The sequence below is a fragment of the Leopardus geoffroyi genome, chromosome C1, assembly GCF_018350155.1.
Source record: "Leopardus geoffroyi isolate Oge1 chromosome C1, O.geoffroyi_Oge1_pat1.0, whole genome shotgun sequence".
In the NCBI taxonomy this organism is placed as follows: domain Eukaryota; kingdom Metazoa; phylum Chordata; class Mammalia; order Carnivora; family Felidae; genus Leopardus; species Leopardus geoffroyi.
The window spans coordinates 96,544,545-96,560,254 of record NC_059328.1 but is presented as its reverse complement, the minus strand read 5'-3'; the positions used below and the strand labels follow the sequence as shown (position 1 = coordinate 96,560,254).

Sequence of the window (15,710 nt, the reverse complement as noted above, 5' to 3'; positions counted from 1 at the left end):
AGAAGACTCTATTAGAAGTCTGTCAATTAATAAATTCGGTGCTCAGTTAGCAGCAGAGAAATAACTGTATGTTAGTGGTTAAGAAACTCCATAATTGCAGCATTTAATACCTACTGTTGCTCCTAATGCCACCAGGCTGACTCAGACTAATGAGCTCTCCAGGTGCCACTGTCTAACACAGGCCTGTCAAGATGAGCACACAGCAGTGGAGTCTCCAGAAGAATTAATCCAATCACTGTACTTGTTTGTCACGCATAAACAAAGAGAACTGATTTTTAGGTTCTCTGCCACAAAGAAATGCACTGAAAACAAAGTAACACATGATTTGGGAAAGAATACTCCTTCCCTTCTTTACAGTGAGTCTTGAATTAGATTTTTAAAACGCTACTTATAAAGGTATTTGCTCAAAGTGTTGGATCTCCTAAGCCATGATGTTTTAACCCTGTTAAGCATCAAAACTACGGCACCAAATGTGCAAATGCGAACTAGGGACAAAAGGACCGTTCTTATGTCATTGGCGATCGTGGTTATCAAATCACGTACCTGGGGAGCATTCAAGTTGAGTTACACACTGGATGATGCAGCCCAAAGTGGGCGAGGATCCCCAACCATCCAGAGTCAAGGTCGGTGCCCAGGTCCAGTGAGCCCTTAACAATATCCCCTTTCCAACTCCTCCCCAGTGCAGGAATCACAAACTCCCTGGCCCCAAGAATCTTAATTAACCCTGGTTTTCGTGCTAATTTTCATAACCTTAACTCCAGGGTTTTTAGGCTCCCACCCCACCTCAAAAAAAGTTCACAACAGCATAACGGCATTTTTCTTCAGTACTTCAATTCGCAACCGCGACCTTCATCCAACTGTGTCTCCCTCCTGTCCCCTTGGAGAGGGAGCTCCCTTTCCTTTGGATCCCCGCCCGGCAACTCTACTCACAGGCTGGCAGTGTCGGGGGGCAGCGGGCTCGACAGCGCCCTCCAGCTCGGCGCTGGTAGTTTCCTGCGACTGCAGTCCAGCAGAGGGATGCGGCAGGAGCAGGGCGCGGGGCAGAGACCTGCCCGAGCGGCCGGCAGCAAGAGGAAGACAGCCTGGGCGAGGAAGAGGAGCCGGGAAAGTGGTCCGGACCGACAATCCAGCAGCGGCTCCTCCCGGACGCCTTGGGGCGCCGGCGCCATTTTCCCCCCGACCTGGACCCAGCCGAGAAGAACCGCCAGCTAGAAGAGACAGCTTGGCGGAGACGTTTGGTGGCTACGCTGCCACCCCAGGGCCCGGCTGTCGCCTGTACCCTCTAAAGGGAAAAGAGGGGCGGATACGGCGCAGCAGTGGGGGCGGCGGCCGAGGACACACGGCTGAAGCCCTACGGACAACGCTCCTCCGCCCCGCCCCGCGACGCAACGTCTTCACGCACAAGAGCCAACCAATCGGTGCCACACAAAGAGGTCGCGTCGGGGGCGGGACTCCGCGAGGAGGTGGAGCCAGTGACAGGGAGTTTCTTAAGGACGATTTTAAGGTGTCCGTCACTTTGCAGCGCCTCACTGGGGTTCCGCCGCTGGTCCTCCACTGGAGGGCGTAGTGGCTCCTTAAGAGGAACAGCGGCTAAAGCTCTGCGAGTCCCAAGTCCTGATTTGAGGGATATCTACTATGGTAATAGAAAAGGATCTTTTTCTGGACTCCAAGGGGAATGATAGAAGGGCTACCTTCCAACTTGCGAGCACTGAAAGGGCCCTGGAACTTCCACCTGGCATTGGCCTCCAGAGCCCAGCTGGGGCCACCGCTGCCCGCTCCTGCTTGTCTGCAGCTCCTGCAGTCCTGCAAGTGGGCGGCAACTCCTTTTAACTCGAAGCGTGTTATCACTACTGGTTGCTGGACCCCTAAGCTCCTGAAGGCAGAGGCCCTGTTTATTCATCTGTGTACCTCCAGCTTCTGTTTAGCTTGGAGTTTAAGAAATGTTGATGGGACTGCACCTGCAAGGCATGTCTCTAAGGAAAATACTCTTCTGTTTCAGCGAAGCTGTCCTATATCCTCACATTCAGAAAAGCAAGTCTGTGTGTCTGTGTGTGTGTCTCTCTCTCTGCCTCTCCCCCACTCGTGCTTGCTCTCTTTCTCTCTCAAAAATAAATAAATGTTAAAAAAAAAAAAAAGGAAAAATTCAACTGAGTAAATTTGAAGGTCTAGTTGGCTTTATACAACATTCATGAACGAGGATGCATCCCACCTAGCAAGTTAAAAAGAGCTCTGAGAAGCTGTACAAAATGGAAGGCTTTGTAGGCAGAAGTTAGCAGAAAAAGGAAGTTTCTAGCAAAAGGTCACCCTCCTTTGGGGGGAAAGTGGGATCTAACAGGCACATTACCTCACTAGTGCTGACCAGGTAATTCCAGACTGACTGATTAAAAGTCACAGTCCTGGGAGAGGTTGAAACTGAAATTAGGCTAGGTATTTAATCTTAGTTTGCTGATATGGGGCTTAGCACAAGTGACTCCATTTTGGATTTGTTATTTCTATTTCAACACCAGTTACCTGGAGACAGAGGCAGGCTGGCATTATTATAGGTTTTCTGACTTTTACAAATTAAAAGACTGAGCAGGTTAAAAAAAAAAAAGTCAGAATGCCTAGGTCATACTGTTGCCCTAGAAAGTAACTGAAATCAATCTTTCCATGGCAGGTTTGGAGTCACAACTATGCTTTTAAAACCCTTTTTCCATTTTTAAAATTGAAATATTTCTTGGAATCAAAGACATATCCAATGCTCCAATCTAAACTAAACTTTTAAAACCAAGACAGCAGGGTGAAACTCACTCTTAGTCTCCCTTCCCTGTCTGTTGAACATGCTTCACAACCTCCACTAAGAAATTGGGCATAGGCAGGAGTATCTTAGTACCTCTCTGGATTATAGTTTCAGAGCTTCTCTTTGGGCATGATAGAAAATCATGCTCTCTATCCTGTGTCCTCTCCAATAAATTGTACAGGTTACACCATCCAGGAGTCCCTCCCAGCCCTTAATTCCTCCTGCACATTATTTTTTACCATTCTTATATAGCACATATGTGCATCTTATATACCTCTGTATTCCCCATACAGGCTAGCACAGTACCTGGCATATAATAGACACTCAATAAGTGTGTGATATGTGAATAGATGATGACATTATTTTACTCCCTACTTGATAAAATGACCTAATTTTTTTTCTTTTTAAACTTTTAGTATGGAGGCACCAGGGTGGCTCAGTTGGGTGAGCGTCCAACTCTTGACTTCAGCTCAGGTCATGATCTCATGGTTGGTGAGTTTGAGTCCCACATCGGGCTCTGTGCTGATGGTGTGGAGCCTGCTTGGGATTCTCTTTCTCCCCCTCTCTCTCTGCCCCTTCCCCACTCTCTCTCTCTCTCTCTTTCAAAATAAATAAACTTAAAAAAAGTTTTTAGTATGAATTTTTACTTTACAGCAATAAAAAGAATCATAGAATAAGCCCATATGCCCAACTTTACTAAATATGTGTTTTTAATAAAGTTTAGTGACCTGTTTCTCATTAACAATGGAATAAAGAGTTTTTATATTTATTGTCCTAAAACTGTCTAATTAATCCTTGGGTGCCAAGTACCTGAGCAGAGTTTTTAGAATTCAGTGTGCCCATAAGCTAAGAATACCCCACCTCCAGACTCCTAAAGAAAATGGCTCACTTTGGATCCCTTGTTGCAGATGTTTCTATAAACACCAGACTTTTGTATAAACACCATCCCTTAAAATTTAGCTGCCCCATCTCCCCTTATCTCAGGACTTTGCTCTTTGCTAAGTCATAGCTAACTAACCTGGCCAATTCTATTCTCCTAAACTAGAGATCCCAAAGTTACTCACACTTTCCCCTCTTTCTTTCCTCCCACATCCAGTCAGTCACTGGGCTCTATTGATTTCTCCTAAGGAGTGTCTGAGATCTTTCCCCACCTCTCCATCCACACTACTCTTGTCTCTGTTCAGACTTTCCTCTCTCTATGGGTATTAATGCAATAACTTCTGAACTCATCTCCTGTCCTCCATTTCTCCCCTCTGTCAGAACTATTTTTCCAAAGAATACTGATATAGGTATGTTGTTAGCTTCTCCCTACATGGAAACATTTGAGCCTGGCTGGCTCAGTTAGTAAAGCATGTGACTCCTGATCTTGGGGTTGTTAGTTCAAGCCTCAAATTGGGTATAGAGATTACTTAAAAATAAAATCTTTTTTTTTTTTTTAATTTTTTTTTTCAACGTTTATTTATTTTTGGGACAGAGAGAGACAGAGCATGAACGGGGGAGGGGCAGAGAGAGAGGGAGACACAGAATCGGAAACAGGCTCCAGGCTCTGAGCCGTCAGCCCAGAGCCTGACGCGGGGCTCGAACTCACGGACCGCGAGATCGTGACCTGGCTGAAGTCGGACGCTTAACCGACTGCGCCACCCAGGCGCCCCAAAAATAAAATCTTAAAAAACAATTTTTTTTATGTTCCCAGTGGTTTTTATTTTGTTTTTGATATTTCCCCCCAATGTTTTATAATGAAAATGGATTATTTCAGAAAACAGGAAAAAATATTTTTTTAATTAATGACTTCCCATTGACTGTAATATCGAATTCCAAATTCTTGTTTCTACCATTGAAGATTCCACAGTTAGGGCCCAGACTAACTACCTCCCACATTTCCCATTACCTCCTCACCATCTTCTCCATATTCCAGCCACAGGAAATTATTTTCCTTTCATAAATTGGGCCACGCATGTCTATACTTACTTGTATATGCTGTTCCTTCTACAGGTTGTCCTTTCCCACTTTCTCTGGCCAGACATTTCTTACTCTCCTTCTATGTTCTCCCTCTTTAAAGATTTCTCTGACTATTCTAGACATTTAGTGGTTTCCACTTCCATTTTTCAACCACAGCCCATGGCATTCCTCTATATATTCATATATATTAATACATCCCATTGTGCTGAAAATAACTTTTTCTGGTTGTCCTCCCGCTAAGTAAGAAATCCCCACACTCATTTTATCTCCCTGGTGCTAAGTGCAGGGTCAGGAATATAAGAGATTGTAAATGAATATTTGTTACTGAATAAATTATTGTTAACTTCACTACTTCTCATTATCTACAATAGCCAAATTATGGAAGCAGCCCAAGTGTCCATCTGGAGATGACTGGATGAATAAAATATGATGTGATATTATCATATGACACACACACACATATATATATACATATATAATGTTATTCATCCATAAAAAAGAATGAAATCTTGCCATTTGCAACAACATGGATGGAGCTGGAGAGTATAATGCTAAGCAAAGTAAGTCAGAGAAAGACAAATACCATATGATTTCATTCAAATGTGGAATTTAAGAAACAAAACAAATGAGCAAATGAAAAAAAAGAGAGAAAGGCAAACCAAGAAGCAGACTCTTAACTACAGAGAACAAACTGATGGTTACCAGAGGAGAGTGGGGAGGGGAATGGGTTAAATACATGATGCGGATTAAGGAGTGCACTTGCTGTGATGAGCACCGGGTGTTGCTTGGAAGTATTGAATCATTACATTGTACACCTAAAACTAACATTACATTGTACGTTAAATATACTGGGATTAAAATTAAAAGCTTAATTTTTAAAAAATGAAATAAAAAACTTCACTGCTTCTCTTACTGAATAAGCACAAATCTATTTAGAATGCATTTGTCTCCTTCCATCGCTTCCTTCCTCTATCTCCTTTTCCTGCAAAAGCAAAGAAGAAATAATAATAATTACTCATTGATGCAAAATATAAAGCCAGAAAAAAACAGATAAATTGAGCTCCGTCAACATTAAAAACTTTTGTGTAGCAAAGGATCCTAGCAACAGAGTGAAAAGACAATGTTTGGAATGGGAGAAAGTATTTGTAAATCATGTATCTCATAAAGGGTTAATATCCAGAATGTATAAAGAACTCCTGCAATGTAATAATGCAAAAAAAAATTTTTTGAAGAATGGGCAAAGGACTTAGATACTTCTCCAAAGAAGATATACAGAGCACCTGGGTGGCTCAGTCGGTTGTGCATCCAACTTCAGCTCAGGTCATAATCTCACAAGTTCGTGGGTTTGAGCTCCGTGTCCGGACTCTGTGCTGACAGCTGAGAGCCTGGAGCCTGCTTCAGATTCTGTGTCTCCCTTTCTCTCTGCCCCTCCCACACTCACGCTCTGTCTCTCTCAAAAATAAAATAAACATTAAAAAAAATTTTTTTTATATACAATGGTCAATAAGCACATGAAAAAATGCTCAACATTCCTAATCATTAAGGAAATGCAAATCAAAACACAGTGAGATACCACCTCATACCCATCAGGATGGCTATTATAGAGTAAATAATAAATAAAATAACATAAAATAAAATAAAATAAAATAAAATAAAATAAAGAGTGATATGAAATTGGAACTCTTGTGTACTGTTGGTGGGAATGTAAAATGGTGCAGCTACTATGGAAAATGGTATGGCATTTCCTCAAAAATATAAACAATAGGGGCACTTGGGTGGCTCAGTCGGTTAAGCATCTAACTTTTGATTTTAGCTCAGGTAATGATATTGCAATTCATGAGTTCCAGCCCTGTGATGGGTTCTGTACTAACAGCTTGGAGTCCACTTGGAATTCTCTGTCTCCCTCTCTCTCTGCCCCTTCCCTGCTCTCTCTCTCTCTCTCTCTCTGTCTCAAAAATAAATAAATATTTTTCTGGGTGCCTGGGTGGCTCAGTCAATTAAGCATCTGACTTCGGCTTGGGAGTTCGAGCCCCGCATCAGGCTCTGTGCCAACAGCTAAGAGCTTGGAGCCTGCTTCGGATTCTGTGTCTCCCTCTTCCTTTGTCCCTCCCCCACTCATGCTCTGTCTCTTTCTGTCTCTCAAAAATAAATAAACATTTAAAAGAAATTTTTTAAATAAATAAATAAGTATTTTTAAAAGAAAAAAGATTATTCTTTAAAAAACAAAAAAAACAAGGACTTGAAGACATATTTGCACACCCATGGTCATAGCAGCATTATTCACAGTAACCAAAAGGTGGAAGCAACCCAAGTGACCATCAACAGATGAATGGATAAAGAATATGTATTATATACACTCAATGCAATATTATTCAGCCTTGAAAACGAAGGGAATTCTGACACATGCTACAACATGGATGAAACTTGAAGACATTATACTAAGTGAAATAAAAACCAGTCACAAAAAAAATAAATATCATTAATTCCATTTACATGAGGTACCTAAAGTAGTCAAATTCATAGGGACAGAAAATAAAATGGTGGTTGTCAGAGGCTGGGGGGGAGGAGGAGATAGGGAGTTCTTGTTTAATAGATACTAAGTTTCAGTTGGGATGATGAAAAACTTCTGGAGATGGGTAGTGCTGATGTTCCCAAAACAACACAAATGTACTTAATGACACTGAACTGTGACTTAAAAATGGTTGAAATGGTCAATTTTATGTTATGTATATTTTACCACAATTTTTTTTAATCTAAAACCAGAAATTTAAGACTTCTCTTTGAGTCTTCCCTTTCCCTTTATTCTCCATCTGCTCCCAAGTCTTACCCCATATCCAGTCCATCAGCAAATCTAAAATATACCTTAAAACTGACTGCTTCTTAGGAAAGAATATCCAATGGAAAAAAGACAGTCTCTTCAACAATGGTGTTGGGAAAACTGGACTGCGACATGCAGAAGAATGAAACTGGACCACTTTCTTACACCATATACAAAAATAAATTCAAAATAGATGAAAGACCTAAATGTGAGACAGGAAACCATCAGAATCCTAGAGGAGAACACAGGCGGCAACCTCTTTGACCTCAGCTGTAGTAACTTCTTACTAGACATGCCTCTGGAGACAAGGGAAACAAAAGCAAAAGTGAACTATTGGAACTTCTGTGCAGTAAAGGAAACGATCAACAAAACTAAAAGGCAACCTATGGAATGGACGAAGATATTTGCAAATGACACATTGGATAAAGGGCTAGTATCCAAAATCTATAAAGAACTTATCAAACTCAACACCCAAAAAATGAATAATCCTATTAAGAAATGGGCAGAAGATGGGGCACCTGGGTGACTCAGTTGGTTAAGCGTCTGCCTTCAGCTCAGGTCACAGTCTCACGGTTCGTGAGTTCAAGTTCAGCATTGGGCTCTCTGCTGTCCATGCAGAGCTCGCTTCAGATCCTCTGTCTTCCTCTCTCTCTCTGCCCCTCCCCCACTTGCTCACTCTCTCTCTATCTCTCTCTTTCTCTCTCAAAAAGAAAAAAAAAAAATGGGCAGAAGACATTAACAGAGATTTCTCCAGAGAAGACATGCAAGTGGTTAACAGACACATGAAAAAATGTTCAACATCACTCATCATCAGGGAAATACAAATCAAAACCACAATAAGATACCACCTGACATTTGTCAGGATGGCTAAAATTAACAACTCAGGAAACAACAGACGCTGTTGAGGATGTGAGGAAAGGGGAATCCTCTTACACTGTTGGTGGGAATGCCAACTGGTATAGCCACTCTGGAAAACTGTATGGAGATTCCTAAATAAACTAAAAATAAAACTACTCTACAACCCAGCAATTGCACCACTAAGTATTTATACAAAGGATGCAACAATACAGATTCAAAGGAGCGCATGCATTCCTATGTTTAGAGCAGCACTATCAACAATAGACAAGTTATGGGAAGAGTCCAAATGTCCATCCACTGATGAATGGGTAAAGAACATGTGGTATATATACACAATGGAGTATTACTCAGCCTTCATGAAGAATGAATCTTATCATTTGCAATGACATGGATGGAACTATAGGGTATTATGCTAAGTGAAATAAGTCAGAGAAAGAAAAATACCATATACAGAATTTAAGAAACGAGACAGATGAACATAGGGGAAGGGAAGAAAAAATAAAGTAAGATAAAAACAAAGAGGGAGACAAACCATAAAAGACTCTTAACTACAGAGAACTAATTGAGGGATGCTGGAGGGGAGGTGGGGGGGATGAGTTAAATGGGTGATGGGCATTAATGAGGGCACTTGTTCTGATGAACACTGTGTGTTATATGTAAGTGATGAATAACTAAATTCTTTTCCTGAAACCAATACTACATTATATGTTAACTAACTTGAACTTTTTAAAAAATGTTTTAATGTTTATTTATTTTTGAGAGAGAGAGAGAGAGAGAGAGAGAGAGAGAGAGAGAGAGACAGTGTGAGTGGGGGAAGGGCAGAGAGAGGAAGACACAGAATCCAAAGTAGGCTCCAGGCTCTGAGCTGTCAGCACAGAGCCCAATGTGGGGCTCAAACTCATGAACCACAAGATCATGACCTGAGACGAAGTCAGACGCTTAACCGACTGAGCCACCCAGGCACCTCTTAACTAACTTGAATTTAAATAAAATCTTGGAAGAAAAAAAACCTGACTGCTTCTCTCCATCTCTGTTACCACCACACCAGCTCAAGGCACAAGCATGTCTGACCTATGCCACTTCAGTAGCCTCCTAACCGAACTCTTTTTTCCAACCTTATTCCCCTCAAAACCATCTGCACAGCAAACAGCATGAATGTCCTCCTTAATAAGTAAATCAGAGTGCCAGCAACTTACTACATTATCAGATATAGTATGTATGTATATACATGTTATATGTATTACATATATCTTATAAATATAATGTATATCATATATTTTTTCATTTACTAAAATACCTGTATGGTTTTTCTTCTTTAACACATATATACACTATATGATATATAATATAGATCACATATGCCGTAAGATATATGTAAATACCTACTATATGAGATATATCATATATCATATATGTGTGTTAGACATAATATTCCGGACATATTACAGACATATTATAAATACTCTTTGCCAACTTGAGACACAATGAACTTCCTTAAGCTGATAAAAGATATTTACCAAAGCCTGCAGCAAACATCATACTTAATATTAACATTAAAAATAAAATATAATTGGGGTACTGGGTGGCTCAATCAGTTAAGTGTCTGACTCAGTTTCAGTTCAGGTCATGATCTCACAGTTCCGGAGTTCAAACCCCACATCAGGCTCCATGCTGATGGTGTGAGAATCCCCCTGCTTGGGATTCTCTCTCTCTCTCTCTCTCTCTCTCTCTCTCAAAATAAATAAATAAACTTTATTTAAAAAATACAAAATACAATATCCTAGGGGTGCCTGGCTGACTCAGTCGATAGAGTGTTCAATTCTTGATTTTGGGGTTATGAGTTTGAGCCCCATGTTAGGTGTAAAGAATACTTTTTAAAAAGCTCTTTAAAAATGAAATATAATAGGGCTCAGTCAGTTGAGTGACCAGCTCTTGATTTGGGCTCAGGTCATGATCTCACAGTTCGTGACTTTGAGCCTGGCATTGGGCTCTCTCAAAATAAATAAATAAACTTTTAAAAAATGCAATATTAAAAAAATGCAATATAATATAAACATTAAAAATATTCATTATACTGGGACACTTGGGTGGTTTGGTCGGTTAAGCATCTGACTCTAGATCTCTGCTCAGGTCTTGATCTCAGGGTCATGAGTTCAAGCTCCATGTTGGGCTCCATGCTGGGTGTGTAGTCTACTTTTAAAAAAGATAATTAGGGGTACCTAGGTAGCTGTATCTCAGTCCATTGAGCAACCAACTTCAGATCAGGTCATGATCTCACAGTTTGTGGGTTCCAGCCCCACACTGGGCTCTCTGCTGTCGGTGCAGAGCTCGCTTGAGATCCTCTGACCCCTCTCTCTCTGTCCCTCCCTTGCTCTCTCTCTTTCTCTCTCTCAAAAATAAGTAAACATTAAAAAAATCTTTTTAAGCTAATTAAATATTTTTTAAATGTTTGTTTATTTATTTTGAGAGAGAGTATGCACACATGCACACACAAGCCAAGGAGGGGCAGAAAGACAGAATCCCAAGCAGGCTTCACGAGCTCCACACAAGGCTCCTTCTCATGAACCATGAGATCATGACCTGAGCCAAAATCAAGAGCCAGACACTTAACTGACTGAGCCACCCAGGCACCCCACTAATTAAATATTTCTTAAAATTCTCATTTTACATTTAGGTTAAAGACAAAGATGTCTATTACTGCTTCCATACAACAGAGTACTAGAGGTTGTAACGAGTGCAGAAGGAGGTCCTAACCAGTGCAAGCAAAGTTATCAAAGGTTTAAGGATTTTAAGAGAAGATACAAAACTACCCTTACTCATACAGGATATGATTGAAGAAAAGCATCCAAAAGAATCTTCAAGTAAACTACTGGAATTATTAAAAAAGACTTAACAAATCTCTGACCACAGGATCCACAAACTAAAATCAATTGTTAATGTAATAAATCAGCAGTTATAAAATATAAATTTTAAAAGACAGCATGTGCAATAGCAATAAAAATTACAAGACATCTAGGATAGAACTAAAAGATACCGCGATCAAACAAAGAAGTGCAAGAGAAAAAGCGTATGGAGAACATAATACAACATTATTGAGGGTCTCTTGGGTGGCTCAGTCGATTAAGCACCCAATTCTTGATTTTGGATCAGGTCATGATCTCATGGTTTGTGAGTTCAAGCGTGTCGGGCCCTGTGCTGACAGTGCAGGGCCTGCTTAAGATTCTGTCTCTTTTTGGGGCGCCTGGGTGGCGCAGTCGGTTAAGCGTCCGACTTCAGCCAGGTCACGATCTCGTGGTCCGTGAGTTTGAGCCCCGCATCAGGCTCTGGGCTGATGGCTCAGAGCCTGGAGCCTGTTTCCGATTCTGTGTCTCCCTCTCTCTCTGCCCTCCCCGTTCATGCTCTGTATCTCTCTGTCCCAAAAATAAATAAACGTTGAAAAAAAAAATAAAAAATAAAAAATAAAAAGATTCTGTCTCTTTTTCTCCCGCTGCCCCTCCCCTCCTTCTCTCTCTCTCAAAAATAAATAAATAAGCATTAAAAAAAAAAAAAAAAAAAACCATTATTGAAAAGTATTTCTTAAAATGCCTAAGTAGCTGGAGAGTTATACTCTGCTTTTAGATTGGAAAAGTCATTACCATAAAGATATCAATTCTCCCAGATTGATTGTAGACTTAATGCAATCCTAGTAAAAATCCCAAATGTACATGGTATTGCAAGGGAAAAATACTGGCAGGAAATGTAGAAAAATTTGCTTTACCAGATATCAAGTTAGATGTTAAGGGGCCACCTGGCTGTCTCAGTCAGAAGAAAGTGCAAGTCTTTACCTGGGGGTGATGAGTTTGAGTCCCACGTTGGGTGTAGAGATTACTAAAAAAATAAATAAATGTAAGAAAGAAAGAGAAAGAAAGAAAGAAAGAAAGAAAGAAAGAAAGAAAAAAGATAAGCATTAAAACTATAGTGATTAGGGGGCACCTGGGTGCCCCAGTCAGTTAAGTGTCCAACTTTGGCTCAGGTCATGATCTTATGGTTCGTGGGTTCTAGCCCCGTGTCAGGCTCTGTGCTGACAGCTGGGGGCCTGGACCCTGCTTCAGATTCTGTGTCTCCCTCTCTCTCTCTGTCCTTCCCCTGCTCATGCTCTGTCTCTCTCTTTAAAAAATAAATAAACATTAAAAAAATTTAATGAAAACAAAATAAAACTATAATGGTAGTATGTAGTACTGTCACAGGGAAATTTAGGTAGATTTTTGGTACATTTCAGAGACTTAGCCATACATTTGATTTTTTGACCCAGGTAGAACTTCAGATCATTGGAGAAAGGATAGACTTTTTAATAAATGGAACGGAGGTCATTAGATAATCATACAGGAAAAAAAATGAAACTGGATTCCTTCTCACACCATGTACAAAAATCAATTCAAGGCCTAATAATGAAAAGTAAAACCATGAAGCTTTCAGAAGAGAACAGTAAAGACTACCTTTTTCATTTTGGAATAGGGAAGGATATCTTAAAACAAACAAACAAAAATCATTCACCATAAAAGAAAACAATGATAAATATGAATACATCAAAATAAACTTCACAAAACATACATAAAAAAGATATTTACAACATACATAACCAACAAACTATCCTGAATTTGCAAAGAATAACTGAGATAAGGCAAACAATCCAAAAGAAAAATGGGCGTAAAATTTTAAGGTGCACTTCAAAACAAACAAACAAACAAACAAATAGCCAAAAAGCACGTGAAATACTGTCTGAGCTCTTTATGTGTCAGGGAAGTGGAATATTAAAACCACAATGAAATAGCATTACACTTATCAGACTGATGAAAATTATAAAACCCGACAATCCCGAGTGTTGGTAAGAAAATGGAGCAATGACAGGAGCCTGGGTGGCTCAGTTGGTTGAGCAACCGACTTTGGTTCAGGTCATGATCTTGTGGTTCGCAAGTTTGAGCCCCACATCTAGCTCACTGCTGTCAGCAGAGCCCACTTGGGATCCTCTGTACCCCTCTTACTTCCTTCCCCCACTTGCACTCGCTTGCTCGCTCTCTCACTCTCTCAACAATAAATAAATAAACATTTAAATTTTTAAAAAAAAAGCAGAAAAGAAAATAGAGCAATGAGGTGTCTCATCAAAGGCTAATGGGAAAGGGAATTAGCACCATCACTTCAGAAAACAGCATGGGATTATTTAATAAAGCTGAAATGTACATGTATCATAAGGCAGCAATTCCACTTTTAGGTATACACTTTAGAGATAGGCATGCTTATATACCTGGGCACATGCACCAAAATGTAGATGGCAGCCTTATTATAATTGCTCAACACTGGAAACCACCCAAACATAATATTGAGCCAATGATTCAAATTACTTTTTTAATATAAAGCTTACAAAGGAAATGTTATTGAGAGATGCATACACAGACAGTAAACTATAAAGAAAAGGTAATTATTCCTAGAAAAGCTAAGGGTGGTGACCTCTAATGCAGGAGGAGAATGATTGTGATTGGTAAGCAACATACAGGGAACTTCTGGAGTTCCAGCAATATTCTGTTTCTTGACCTGGAAGGTGGTTACATCGGTTTTGCTTGACAACCAAAATGTAGATTTCTATTTTTTACACTTTTGCATATGTTATAGTGTGTCATAGAAAGGTTAAGACTGACAAATCTGCCAAAATGAATCCATAAGTGCAGCACAATTCCAAGAAAGAATTTTATGAAACTTGACAAATTGATTCTAAAATTATAAAGAGCAAAGGTCCAAGAAGAACCAAGACTATCTTTATAAAAAAAACAGCTAAGTCAAGGAGCTGATTCTTCCAAACAATAAGACTTATAAAATACTACTCTAGTGATTAAGAAAGTGGGGAAGAGGTATAGGGATAAACAACAAGAACAGAATACAGAGTCCAGAAATCAAGTCACGCCCACAGGGAGATTGATATAAGACACAGGTCACAATACAAACAACAAATATGCTGGAATGTAAAAAAATAAAATAAAAGAGATCCCTAGCTCACATTATAACAAACATAAAACCCTAATGGAATAAAGACCTTGCGTAGAGAAGGTAGACAGAAACTACTCTTTGCTCACCAAATCTACTCTCCTATTCTTCCATAATAATCACATTGCAGATAGGTCTCATAATGAAATCAATTTCTTACAATGGGATATAAGCAGAAATGCTGACTGCCAATTATATCTCTGGAACTTGACATTAGGTATTCCTCCACCACGCCCTCCTTCCCTTTCCTGCTGGTTGGAATTTGAATATGGCAGCAATTCAACTTTGATTATAACCATGGTGATATGCCCAAGGGGATGGCAGACTCACCAGATGGCATGAACCCGGGTCCCTGAATGTCTATGTTCAGCAAAGCCACCTCAGCAATCTTCGGGACTGTTTTGTGAAAGAATAAATGTATCTGTTCTTTAATGCACAGCATTTTGGGGTCTCTTTGTTATGGCATCTCAGCCTTCACTGACACAGAAATCTTTTGTAACCATGACTCAAAGAGCACCAACTAGATGGAAAAATGTCAATAAATCTGACTATATTAAAATGAAAAACATCCAAACCACAAAACACCATAAATAATGTGAAAATAGTAGCTATGAATGAAAGAAGAAATTTATAATGCCTACCCAGAGTATGTAAAAAATTCCTCAGGGCTCCTGAGTGGCTCAGTCAGTTAAGCATCCAGCTCTTGATTTCGGCTCAGGTCGTGATCTCACAGTTTGTGAGATCTGAGATCGAGCCCCGTATTAGGCTCTGTACTGACAAAAGCATGGAGTCTGCTTGGGCTTCTCTCCCTCCCTCTCTCTCTTCCTCTCCCTGCTTGTGCTCTATCTTAAAAATAAATAAACATTAAAAAAAAATCCTCACTTCACTAGAGAAAAGATAAACAACCCAATAGAAAAACAAAGGAAAGAAATAAACATGAAATCACAGAATTAACCAAATGGCCAAATAAACATTATAAAAAATATTCAACTTTAATATTAATCAGATGAATGCAAATTAAAACTACCCCCCCAAAAATACCATTCACATCTAAAAATTGACAAATGTAACATAAATATTAAAGTCTAACAATACCAAGTGTTGGCCATGAGCAACAGGAACTCTTATACCTTATTATTGCAGCAGCATAAATTAATATAACCACTTCAAAGAATAATTTGGATCTAGCAAAGTTGAAGATTCACACTACTATAATCCAGTAATTCCATTCATAGGTATATACCCTAGAGAAACTCTTTTTTAATTTGTTTATTATTTAGT

At 39.7% G+C, this 15,710-nt stretch overlaps 1 protein-coding gene across 3 annotated transcripts in view; it reads right to left on the bottom strand.

The window, feature by feature from the left end:
• Positions 1-15,710, bottom strand: part of LRIG2 (leucine rich repeats and immunoglobulin like domains 2) — a 161,666-nt gene that overhangs the window by 59,988 nt on the left and 85,968 nt on the right. Inside the window, exon 4 of one of the 3 annotated variants that reach the window (XM_045478681.1) lies at positions 5,652-5,720. In XM_045478681.1, the coding sequence (XP_045334637.1) occupies positions 5,652-5,695 (44 nt within the window). In that variant the 5' untranslated portion in view covers positions 5,696-5,720. Of the gene's footprint in view, positions 1-930; positions 1,403-5,651; positions 5,721-15,710 lie in introns of those variants that run through there. The other 2 variants (XM_045478679.1, XM_045478680.1) reach the window with 2 other exon arrangements.